Source organism: Protomyctophum parallelum (genome assembly GCF_964188405.1).
Source record: "Protomyctophum parallelum genome assembly, chromosome: 2".
Classification (NCBI taxonomy): domain Eukaryota; kingdom Metazoa; phylum Chordata; class Actinopteri; order Myctophiformes; family Myctophidae; genus Protomyctophum; species Protomyctophum parallelum.
In genome coordinates, this window is record NC_139699.1 from 62752245 (window position 1) to 62765038 (window position 12794).

Consider the following 12794-nt stretch of genomic DNA (forward strand, 5'->3'; position numbering starts at 1 on the left):
TCACTAATCATGTTGCTGGGGATTGCAATACCATACAGTTGAACTACAGTAAAACATACAATATCCACTAATTAAAATGATGATGACACGTGGTTACAATGTTGCAGTGAAACATGTTCTCTGAGATTATTGGGAGTCGCACATGAATATGAAACGTACGTTTTGTTTTATTATAAAATGCATTATAGGCTATCTCCCTTCAATGTCAATCACAGACTTTCTTCATGGTGTGGGAATGACAAAACAATTCTGAGGAAAAACACGTTTTAGTGATAGGCTACTATGATAATTTAGCCTATTTAGTTTGCTTTGCTATAAAAAGCTACATGACAATTTTCCTGCTGTCGTTACGGAACGGGGAACAATACGGCTGATTAGACCACAACACACTTTACAAGCAGCGCTAACATGTTTATACCAACAAATGCCAATTGGTTTATATCACTCTCCAGCGCAGAGTGCTGCGCGCTGCGGGCACATGGATCCGTGCGTTGGCCTCTAGCGTAAACGAGCGGCGGTGAGATTAGCTCCCGCAGTCAGCCGTGCCAAGAGGCTGAAAGGATCCGCAGTGCTGTTGTAGCATAATTAGCATGGAAGAGGCTAAATGGAAGCATTGTTTGGTTTCTGGCTGAAATTGAAAAGTACTTAACACGCACACGCACGCATGCATGCACACACGCACGTACGCATGCACGCATGCACACACACACGCAAGCACGCGCACACGCACACATACACGCACGCATGCACACACACACACACACACGCACGCACGCACGCACACACAGACACATACACATGCACAAACACATGGCTGCGAAGGCCACCAGTGTCCAAAAAGCGCTGCGATCTACGTTTAAACATAATTCTGTAACAGTGTTGATTTTGTCGACTAAAACTATGATGAAAAACGTTCTTCGACTACCATTTTTCACTGACGAAAACTAAACACTAGTGGACTAGTGGAGAGGAGATCTAGTAGAACTAAATGTTAGGGAGGGACTAGTGGAGAAGAGATCCAGTAGAACTAAATGTTAGGGAGGGACTAGTGGAGAAGAGATCCAGTAGAACTAAATGTTAGGGAGGGACTAGTGGAGAAGAGATCCAGTAGAACTAAATGTTAGGGAGGGACTAGTGGAGAAGAGATCCAGTACAACTAAATGTTAGGGAGGGACTAGTGGAGAAGAGATCCAGTACAACTAAATGTTAGGGAGGGACTAGTGGAGAAGAGATCCAGTACAACTAAATGTTAGGGAGGGACTAGTGGAGAAGAGATCCAGTAGAACTAAAAGACAAGTCATTTTATGTTTGGTTGCACTCGACTGTTGCCGTCTGAAAATAGCAGATCTGAATGACATGAATAAATACATAATAGGAAGCAATGCAATAACACACTTGGCATTGAAGAGAGACAGAGTGAACAGGTATCATTGTGTACAGTAAGTACTCGTGTACTTGTGCACGTACTTGTGTCCCAGTTCGTGAGCGATGGTGAAGGCCAAGTTGAGTCCGTTGTCCTCCGCCAACACGCACTTCCTCTTGGCGCTGCACACGCCTCCCAGGTAGGCGATTCCTGCAAAGAGACGGAGCGACACACGACATGACAATTCACCCTTTTGTTTGTGCACCTCTCTTCACACCCCATTGGTTGCCGTTTCGTGGGTTGGACAAAAGTCCTTTCTCTCCATCCACTAGTTGCGTCGTATTGTGTTATTATGTGCGTTCAATTCTGATTTTAAACTTGGTGTCAGTAATAAGGAACATCACAGGTGCAGCGTGGTGACTGGGCAGTGGGCACATCACCAACATAAACAAGGCGGAACCAGGGCGGAACGAGGCAGAAAGAGCCTGCTGGTTAGTCAGTCAGGGACCAATCAGAAGGCTGACAAATGGTGAATTAGTCACACGCCTCCCAGGTAGGTGATACCTGGAAGAGACACACGGCAGTCACACAGACTATTTGACAAAGACTCGCTTTGTCCATTCTCAAGACCTTTAACCCATTCTGACCTGAGATCAGATTCATACGAGGTTTCCACTGGACACACACTGGTCTGATTAACCCATTCTGACCTGAGATCAGATTCTAGAAATGTCAGTCGCTCTTAGATTTTTCAAAAATAGCAGACCTACAAGCTCGTATCGCGCCACTCGGTGGCGCGATATGAGCTTGTAGATCTGCTATTTTTCAATAGCTAAAGCATAACATGATGCTGACACCAAAATGGGTGCCCGTTCAGAATGGGTTAAAAGATTAAAAAACATCACACTCGTGTGAAGTGAGTGGCGCTCTTATCATCATCCATCACATTCCGTTCTCAGCCAATGAGCTGAGCGCATTCCGGGCTCTGCAGCCAATCATACAGTCACACAAAGCTGTGCATAGGAGCGGCTAGCGCTCCTACAAAACAAAATCACACTTGTGTGAAGTGAGGGGTGCCTGGCAATGTTTGATTAAAGTTATTTAAATTAAAAACAAATTAAAAGTCCATAGACGTGGCTGCCACATGACGAGATTCCGAAAGCCGGCTCGGTTGAATGTTTGATTCCGATTGGTCAATCGCTGAATTCGGAGGTGTGTTATTTCCTGCTAACAGACCGCTCTGCTCTATAACAGACCACTGTCTAATCAAAGGCTCGGAGCACCTGATTGGCTCATATCAATCTGTCTAATCAAAGACTCAGATCACCTGATTGGCTGTGCTGCTTGGATTTCAGCTAAACGTTGCTCTCTATAGAGCGTCGCAGTCCCTCCCCCTTTCAGAACGACGAGTGGCCCATAGGATTTTCTTTAAGTATTTATTTAAAGACGGTTACGTCGCGGACAAAGCCAACTCGGATCGTGACAAATCATGACAATGAACACAATGTTTTGGGCCGATCAAATAATTTATAAGAAGAAAAACAAAACAAATAGTGTTGTCTCCTGCCTTTATTTTCTTCTTTCTAATGATTTGATCGGCCCAAAATATTGTGTTAATTGTCATGATTTGTCACGATCAGAGTTGGCTTTGTCCGCGGCGTAACCGTCTTTAAATAAATACTTAAAGAAAATCCTATGGTCAGAATGCATTGCATTTCATTTCCCGGGCCACTCGTCGTTCTGAAAGGGGGAGGGACTGCGACGCTCTATAATGTTTTTTTAATACATTTGAAGTGAGAAGACAACGGAGTAACTGAAAACTGATCCAGGAGAACGACCAGTGACACCGATCTGCATTACTTAATTTAAAAGAAGTCTACACGATTAGAGAATGTAGAAGAGTTATTATTTTTGATCGACGTTTGCCTGTTCTCTCTCCAAACGGTACCAACAACATCAATACAGCATGGAATTGTGGACACCAAAACATTCTTTAGTTCTGGGACTGAGAGACTAATCATCATCAAATGGAGGTCCCTGGCTCAAAGACGGACCTCGATGTGGAAAAGGGTTGAAAACCACAGACTACAGTCAGAGATACACACGCTGCTACCACAGTCTAAAACCACAGACTTATACACACTGCTACCACAGTCTAAAACCACAGACTTATACACAAGCTGCTGCCACAGTCTAAAACCACAGACTGATTATCACGCTGCTATACCACAGTCTAAAACCACAGACTGATTATCATGCTGCTACCCCAGTCTAAAACCACAGACTTATCTATGCTGCGAGAGTGAGGTCTAGCCAACACCAACTCGGGATTCCTGGATCGCTGCCCTCCACAAATTCCTATCCAACATCAAGGTTCTTGAGCTCTGCAGTGTTGTCAGCCAAGCTGTCGCGCCGCAGCACGTCTACATTAGGTGGTACGCTTCTTTCCCCTCCTGGCTTTGCCTTGGGTTGGCTCCCATAGGGTCAATTTACTTGCCTGACGCAGTGCCCTTTAGTTATTATTATGTGTCCTTATTAGTGTAGTGTAGTCAACACTTTATGGCTCATACACACTGCCCGGTATTTGCTCCGATTATGCTGTCGGGGAGCATTTTTGGCGCTGACCGACAAAACGGCTGATCTGACGTTAAGCGGTGCTCAGGATCTACCAGTATAGATCACAAAGGCTTTGCAGGTAGACCACATGACATGGCCCTAAAAATATATATAATTTTAATATAAAAAACGATTTTTGCATCTGCCGCTTGAGATGACCTGAGATGACTTGATTGATTGACATCAAAAAGGGCCTGTCAGCTCAAACACACAATGCAATACTTGTTGTTGCGTACAATCATCAGTAGCAAAGTCAAATACCAAAAATAAAAACCAATGGGATGATAGTTTTATTTTGCTGGTCGTTTTGAAAGTAGCTCTGAAGTAAAAAAAAAAGTGTGGGCAGCCCTGGTATAGATGATTATATATATATATAATTTCATTCCGTGGGTAAATCCCTGGCTGTAGGCTACCCACATATTGGTAGCATATTACCTATATTATCCCAATATTGGCGTTACGCATGTCACTTGAATAATGTTGTGTGCGCACGTGCGCGTGCGGAGAAAGACAGTTATTTAATGAAACTCAAGATTATAACATCCTGTCTCGCTGGCGCCGTGTATAGGCTGCACGGCTATTCCTGTGTGTGTGTGTGTGTGTGCGTGTGCGTGTGTGTGTGTGTGCGCAATGAAAAGTACTCGGCAGGCGAAATGGCGAATTCGAACGGTGTAATTGTAATAGTTTGGAACAAACCAAGTTCTGTGGAAGAACAATGTTGATGTAACTAAGAGATTCGCTGAGTAAGTGATATTTTATATACAGTGATTTAGAAGGAATAAGCAAAATCGTGAGGCGAAGATTCCTCTCCTTCCTTGTTTTATTCTCCTGGGGACAGGACTGTCAGGGAGACTATCAGAGCAGCACAGGGGAGTGGCTTAAAAGACGGGGTAGTAGTTGCCAGGTTGGCGAATTGTAAGCGAGTCGTAGTGTGTGTTGAATGGCATTTGAATGGCATTTGTGGGCTTGTATTGTGAATGAATTTTCTCACATGTAATTTGTGCTCACTTGCATAGACCTGCCGAATTTAGCGTGGTGAAAGGGCAACAGTGTTCCGGGGGTGTGGGTGCTTTGGGCGATAATGTTTGTAGTAAACAAATGCATTGGCGGCGTGAGTGTGGACGGGAGGCATTTTTGGTGGCAGTGCCAGTGCCAGTGTTTGGCGGGTGGTGTCGAGTTTTGGCGTTCGGCGCGATAGGAGGAGATAGCGTTGCAACACTGCGAAGGTAAGTGTGTGACGTCACTGCCGTGTGAGTGTGTGTGGGTGTAGTGTGTAAGATGGTGTTGTGGGTGTTGCAATAGCGACGTAGCTGTTGTGGCTTTGGGTTTCTTGCCATGTGTTGGGTACAACTTCTCCAATATAGAATAGATTGCCAAGTAGCCTTAAATCAATAAATTAACTAGTTGCGTTATGAGAGTAGCCTATACTTTTTAAACGTACAGTCAGTTCACATTGCCTCTGTCAAAATAAGCCGATCTACCAGTTCATGCAGTGCGGTGCATCGCGCACCGTTGTAAGCTCGGAGATGAGGAGATCATGTGCATTGTGCAGGCTGTGATGACGTGTTTCGGCCCGAGGAAAGATATTTCCTGTTGTCTTATATGGCGTGGAACGGGCGTGGATGTTCAATTATACCAGGCGGATCGCTTTGGAAAGAGGTGAAAGGAGATACACGGGCGATCCGCACAAATGAAGTCATTACGCCACCTTTGGTGAATGACTCTGGTGAGCTTAATCAGACGGATAAATACGATATCATTACGCATTTCATTTACACCTCGGTCGTATATTTCCGTTGTGAATTTGGCCCATACAGTCTAAAACCACAGACGGACACATTATAAAACCACAGACTGATACGCACGTATGCTACCACAGTCTTCAGTGCTAAACAACACTCGTGCTTTTTCTAACACAACTCTCGAGGTCAACCCGAGGTCAGTTGAACGGACTGGAGAAGAATGACAGACTCAACAGTCAGGCTGTGTGTTGCTGTGTTTCTGTTTTTAAACCACTTTCCTCCTCAGGAGGAATGTGGCCGTCCTCATGACCCAATTCATGAAGCCATCGCTCGCTCCCTGGAAACAGCCTCACTTCTCTTAATGCGACGGAGCAACGTTGTGTTTGATTTAGGCTTAGGGCGTGCACGATTACAGAAATTATGACCGATATCCTATCTCCGATTATTTGCAGGGTCATATCTGCCGATACCGATTCTGAGCGATTTCGATATAATACAGAGGTCCACAATGGAAACAAGCCTATAGGCTCTATAGGGGTTTGGCCCAAAGCCAGCTGTTAATGAAGTATTCAATCAATCAATAAATAGCCTTTACTCTGTTTTCACAACTGAATGACTACTGAATGAGATGAGATGAGTGCACAAATCAAATGTAGAAACTTGTAAAGTAAGATGGTAAAGCACCAGAGTGCAGTGCCCGGTGTCAAGTCGGTCGGACCCACGGTTGTCCAGAACCGGTCCGCCATACACATCGGAAGGATTGGACAAAAACAAGGACTTTGGAGTAAAAAAAAAACTACTATGAATGGATTCCAATGGCGTGCGCTCGCATTCGTCCTTGAGCTGGGAGTGACGAAGGCGTCGCCTATAGCAACCTGGACAGGTTTGTTTGTAGCATTAGCCGGTTAGAATTGATATAAAGCTTTAAAGGTATATTCAGTGATTTCACTCAAAAAACCGTAGGTTTCGGTTTTGGCTTAGGTTTTTTGACCCCCAGGGGTTAACTGGGGACAGGGAGGAACTCCTTATATGGTCAGCACACTCTATAGTAGGGAGGATTATCACAACAAAACAAAAAAATAATAGATATTTGAATTAAGTGAAATCACTGAATATACCTTTAACCCAGACATATATAAACCTCATACCGAGTATAGTGAACACACATCCACACATTTATAAACCTTATAGAGAGTAGTGAACACACATCCACACATATATACACTGTAATACTGCATGGATTATCTTACTGTAATGTGTCCAAAAATGTTTAAAAAACACATCAATCAGACGCTCGCACACGCACACGCACACACACACACACACACACACACACACACACACACACACACACACACACACACACACACACACACACACACACACACACACACACACACACAATTTCTGTCTGCCTCTGGTGTTTGGCCAGCGAGGCTCATTTGAATCCAGACAGGCATAAATTAAATCATTGACAAGGATACGGCCCAGATGGTAAATGTGTGTGTGTGTGTGTGTGTGTGTGTGTGTGTGTGTGCATGTGAGCGTGCATGCATGCGTGTGTGCATGTGTGTGTGCGTGCATAATCGTGCATGTGTGCGTAAATAGCAGGGAGATCAATACGTTGGCTTTATCAGCCAACGCAGCATGTTCTGGTTTTAATTGAAGCGAAGGTTGTTACAACGAGGTGATCGAGCGCTGTGATTGGCTCCTGAAGCGAAGGTTGTTACAACGAGGTGATCGAGCGCTGTGATTGGCTCCTGAAGCGAAGGTTGTCACGAGGTAAGGAACATTAAACGAATTCAGGACTGAGACCAGATTCTACAAAATGTCTGCTAAATCAGGACAGGTTTCTGTATCAGTGGTCCTCAGACTATTTCATGTCAAGGACCCCAAAAAATGATATGAAATTGGCCGCCGACCTCCATCTGAAAATATGTTTCCACATTTTCTGGGCCCTCGTTGTTCTGAAAGGGGGCGGGACTGTGACGCTCTATACGTCAAATCCATAGAAATAGTCGTCAAGAATCATACAGTACGTAAGCTTAATAACCTAAACATCCATCTAACAGTGGAATATCTATATGGCGCAACGGCGGTAATGAAACTATGAGGATACACTATAGAGTGCCATGTCTACATAAAATACTATCTCAGTTACGTAAATTGTTCTTCACCCGTGTCTCCTCATGGACCAATCAGAGCAAGACAGTTTTGTGCTTCCCAGTCGAGTCCATACAGATGTGAGGCGCTCCACCGATTTAAATTGGCAGTGGTGTGCACAGATAAGACACTAGGGGGTGCGAGCACCTGCCCCTTTCCCTCTGGACACCAATGTGCCATTTGGATTTTTTTTGTACAGTGTACACTGTACAGTATGTGGACCATGGTGACATTGTTCCAGAATTCTTGATTAAAAAAAAAACTTCTAATATATTATTTAGGCCCCAAAATCTATGAATCTCACACCATTAAGGCACAAGGTGCCCTTTTTTCACCTTGAGCACCTGCCCCTCTAAATGTCTGCACGCCATGGCTGAGGGAAGTAGCGGTGCCGGGGGGGGGGGGGGGGGGCTGGACCTCGGACAGGGGAAAATAATAATAATTGTAATCAAAACAGTTTTATGTTACTGTAAATGGACCTGATTTACACTCAAAATGACTCTATCAATGATCTTTTATCACTGAGTTATATCAGATATATAGTTGAACATCACTTCGCCTCGAGTTACGTGCATTCCAAACGTACAGAGAGGTGGCACATTTATAGTTAGATGCAGTATCAATATCAAAAGAAATAAAAGTACAAAATGTGAGTACACTTTTTTACCAGTGCTCTAGTGTAGTGGTTCCAAAAGTGTGTGGGGTCCGGGGACCCCTAGGGGTCATTGAGGGAGTTACAGGGGTCCCCAGTTTTCCAATGGAACCAAATGGACCTGTTAATTAAAATTGATTTTACAATATAAATTGGGGGGTCTCAGTGATAGAAATGCCATTAAAATGGTGGTCTGTGGATGTCAAACTGGGGTGTCCTTGGAAGTAACACAATCTGTGCTACCACTTTAAGCACGCGCGTGATCTGTCGGATTCCGTGTGGAGGCTGTCTAACATGTGAGTAAAAAAACCAAAACTAAAATAAATAAATAATAATAATATCGGATTAAATTCGATGAAAGAAAGACGTAACGTTACATGTTCTGGCACAGGTGGGGGGGGGGGGAGGAGGAATTAACGTAATGGTGCTGGTCCTGGCTCGGATTGGGTTGAAACTGGTTGAGAATCACTGCTAGAGCCGTAAGAATCTTCTCTTATGGGGTTGCCTGACTTATCTTTTCAAATGGGGGGGGTCCACGGGCTAATTAGTGTCAATTTGGGGGTCCTTGACATGAAAAGGTTTGGGACACCACTGCTAGTGGATTCTTTTTTTTTTTTTTTTTGCGTCGATGGAAACAGATGTCGGCCTGCATTCTTCTCAACAGGGTTTTTTTTTACAGCAACGCCACACAGAGTCAGAAAGCTGCAATTATACAGTGGATAATGTCTATCATCTCGCCAGGATTACAGGAAGGAATCCTCCGCGGATTCATGCGGATAAAAAACCCGCAACAGAAGGTATAGGTTGTTTTTCACATGCTCGGAGGGTTGCATTTAAGGGGCTGTTTACATGGGATGCTTATTAGTTTAGCGGGGGGTGGGGGAAACCCGTGGTAATGAGAAAGTACACACAGGCGAGCCATGTGTAATGGGCACACTGAATGAGAGTTACACGACCAAAAGAGAAGGGCTTGCACGGCTGTTGATTCCATCAACTAAAACAATGGCGGAAAATGTTCGTCAACTACCTTATTCCACTGACAAAAACGAAATAAAAGCTAAGCTATGATGAGAAACTAGAAATGTCAGGGACTATAGTGGAGAAGAGATCCAGTAGAACTAAATGTCAGGGAGGGACTAGTGGAGAAGAGATCCAGTAGAACTAAATGTTAGGGAGGGACTAGTGGAGAAGAGATCCAGTAGAAGTAAATGTTAGAGACGGACTAGTGGAGAAGAGATCCAGTGGAACTAAATGTCAGGGAGGGACTATTGGAGAAGTGATCCAGTAGAAGTAAATGTTAGAGACGGACTAGTGGAGAAGAGATCTAGTGGAGAAGAGATCCAGTAGAACTAAATGTCAGGGAGGGACTAGTGGAGAAGAGATCCAGTAGAACTAAATGGAGGGACTATAGTGGAGAAGAGATCCAGTAGAACTAAATGTTAGGGAGGGACTAGTGGAGAAGAGATCCAGTAGAACTAAATGTCAGGGAGGGACTAGTGGAGAAGAGATCCAGTAGAACTAAATGTTAGGGAGGGACTAGTGGAGAAGAGATCCAGTAGAACTAAATGTCAGGGAGGGACTAGTGGAGAAGAGATCCAGTAGAACTAAATGGAGGGACTATAGTGGAGAAGAGATCCAGTAGAACTAAATGTTAGGGAGGGACTAGTGGAGAAGAGATCCAGTAGAACTAAATGTCAGGGAGGGACTAGTGGAGAAGAGATCCAGTAGAACTAAATGTTAGGGAGGGACTAGTGGAGAAGAGATCCAGTAGAACTAAATGTCAGGGAGGGACTAGTGGAGAAGAAATCCAGTAGAACTAAATGTCAGGGAGGGACTATTGGAGAAGTGATCCAGTAGAAGTAAATGTTAGAGACGGACTAGTGGAGAAGAGATCTAGTGGAGAAGAGATCCAGTAGAAGTAAATGTTAGGGAGGGACTAGTGGAGAAGAGATCCAGTAGAACTAAATGTTAGGGAGGGACTAGTGGAGAAGAGATCCAGTAGAACTAAATGTCAGGGAGGGACTAGTGGAGAAGAGATCCAGTAGAATTAAATGTTAGGGAGGGACTAGTGGAGAAGAGATCCAGTAGAACTAAATGTTAGGGAGGGACTAGTGGAGAAGAGATCCAGTAGAACTAAATGTCAGACAGGGACTAGTGGAGAAGAGATCCAGTAGAAGTAAACGACAAGTGATTTCATGTTTGGTTGCGCTCGAGTGTTGCACTCTGCAGATCTTCAAGCTAGCAGCACAACTCGTTGTGAGCTTGTAGATCGGCTATTTTCAGCATGCCACGAAGTAGTGCTGCACGGTTCTTGCTCAAATGTGAAATCTCGATTTATTTTCCTCCACAAGAATTAGGAATCTCACACGATTCTCATTTATCCCATAAAAATATGTATTGTCTTTATTCTGTAGTTGCTACGCTCAAAATGCGTCACCTGGAGCCATATAACTACTGTGGCTTTAAAACAAAGTGATTTTTTTGATTAACTGTGCAACACTACACTACACTAGTCAGACATTACGACAACATCACAGCCTGCCAAAATACATTTCAGTCGACAAAATCAACTGTACATCCTGGCTGTGTGCCGTTAGTGGTTCCTGCTCTCGTAAGCTACTAGGGGTGTAACGATACATTTTTAACAGCGATACGATACGTATCATATGGCTTTAAGCAACTAGTCGACTATTCAACTAGTCGACTAGTAAATCCACTTGTCGACCTTGTTGGTACTAGTTGACTTAGTTGATAAGAACCAAAAACAATCCCCCGTTTTTGTAGGCCTCAAGATCAGCTAGATTAGTATAGTTATAGTCACCAATGTACACAGTTTAAAAAAATACAACTATTATTAAAAAAGAATACATAATAGGTAGGCCTAGTTGACTAGTAGGCCTACTAGTAATAGTCGACTAGTCGACTAGTAAACTAGGCAACTAGGCAACTAGTAAAAAATCACTAGAAGTGAAAGACCTATCACAAATCCACGATGCATGGTTGACGATACGATACATGTACGATATTGGTTCATTTGGTGACACGATACGATTCAATGATTTGAAATCGACACCATAACTATTTAGAAAATACATTAAATGTGTTTTTTTAAGGGTAACATTTATTATTATGGATATAAATTAAGTAAACACAGTGACACTCTGGCAAATAGATGGACATTGTATTTGAACACATTATGGACAAACCCACGCCTTGACGTGGACACAGAGAATACACACATTTATCGATAGTCCACGTGTAGCGATATGGAATGGAAAAGTAATTGAGCTCCATTCTTTTCTCCTTAAAATGTCTTCTAAAAGCAGCGCACCGGAGGAAACGGAGGAGTCGAGGCCAGTGGTGGCCGAGCAGCCGATCAATGCAATAAACAAGAAGTTATCCGGGCCTTTCAGTCAAAGACAACACAAACCTCCAACCAACCATATAATGTTGAACCTGTATAAACTCAGGTCACTCGTCTAAAATAACTAAATGTCACCGGCGGTAACAAGTATAGCGGGCGCATGAGGTAATGCATCTTTTTTTTTTTTATTATATTTTTTCATCCCCCCGCGCAGCATCAAAGATCCGTTGAAGCCAGCACTTCTGAAGCTAAAGCCCCGAGACAATGGAGCCATGATCCGCAGCTCAGCTATTATCAGTGCACAGATTTGACTCAGCGTTAAGGCTGATCAAACAGGGATGTGAGTCCCGGCTACATCCACTCAGACAGAATCAAACAGAGCGCCTAAATCCTCATCAGCCTCTAAAACTCACAAGCACTCCCCGTTGTTTACGGGGAGTTCATCCCGCCGCGCCGCGAGGAGGAACCGCTTTGTTCAATCAGAGGCCTGGACGCACATACGCAACGCACGCGCACGTATGCAACGCGCACGCACATGCGCAAGCGACAAGCAGAGCACGGCGACACAAACACAGACCTGCGCATGCGCGCGCGCGCGCACACACACACACACACACACACACACTTTGTGTATCCTGGACTGACCCTGCTGCCCGGACCATGACCCCAACCTCAAAATCCCCCCATGCATACGCCCATTAACCCATTAATACCCGAGGCTCGTTCTACATAAATACACCCCTGAAAATTACTGGTTCTCACACTTTCAAGATGATTTAAAAAAAAAAAAGTTAAAACAATATCAGATGTACTGTATGTATTGTATTTGTTTTTACTAAGAATAAGGTTAGAAGTTTATAGATTTAGGTTTAGGCAAAGTTTAGGGGTTTGGTT

At 43.9% G+C, this 12794-nt stretch overlaps 1 protein-coding gene across 2 annotated transcripts in view; it reads right to left on the minus strand.

The window, feature by feature from the left end:
- Positions 1–12794, minus strand: part of adamts17 (ADAM metallopeptidase with thrombospondin type 1 motif, 17) — a 119544-nt gene that overhangs the window by 46324 nt on the left and 60426 nt on the right. For both annotated transcript variants that reach the window (XM_083760199.1, XM_083760198.1), the window contains exon 8: positions 1468–1573. In XM_083760199.1, coding sequence (XP_083616325.1) covers positions 1468–1573 — 106 coding nt within the window. The remainder of the gene's footprint in view (positions 1–1467; positions 1574–12794) is intronic.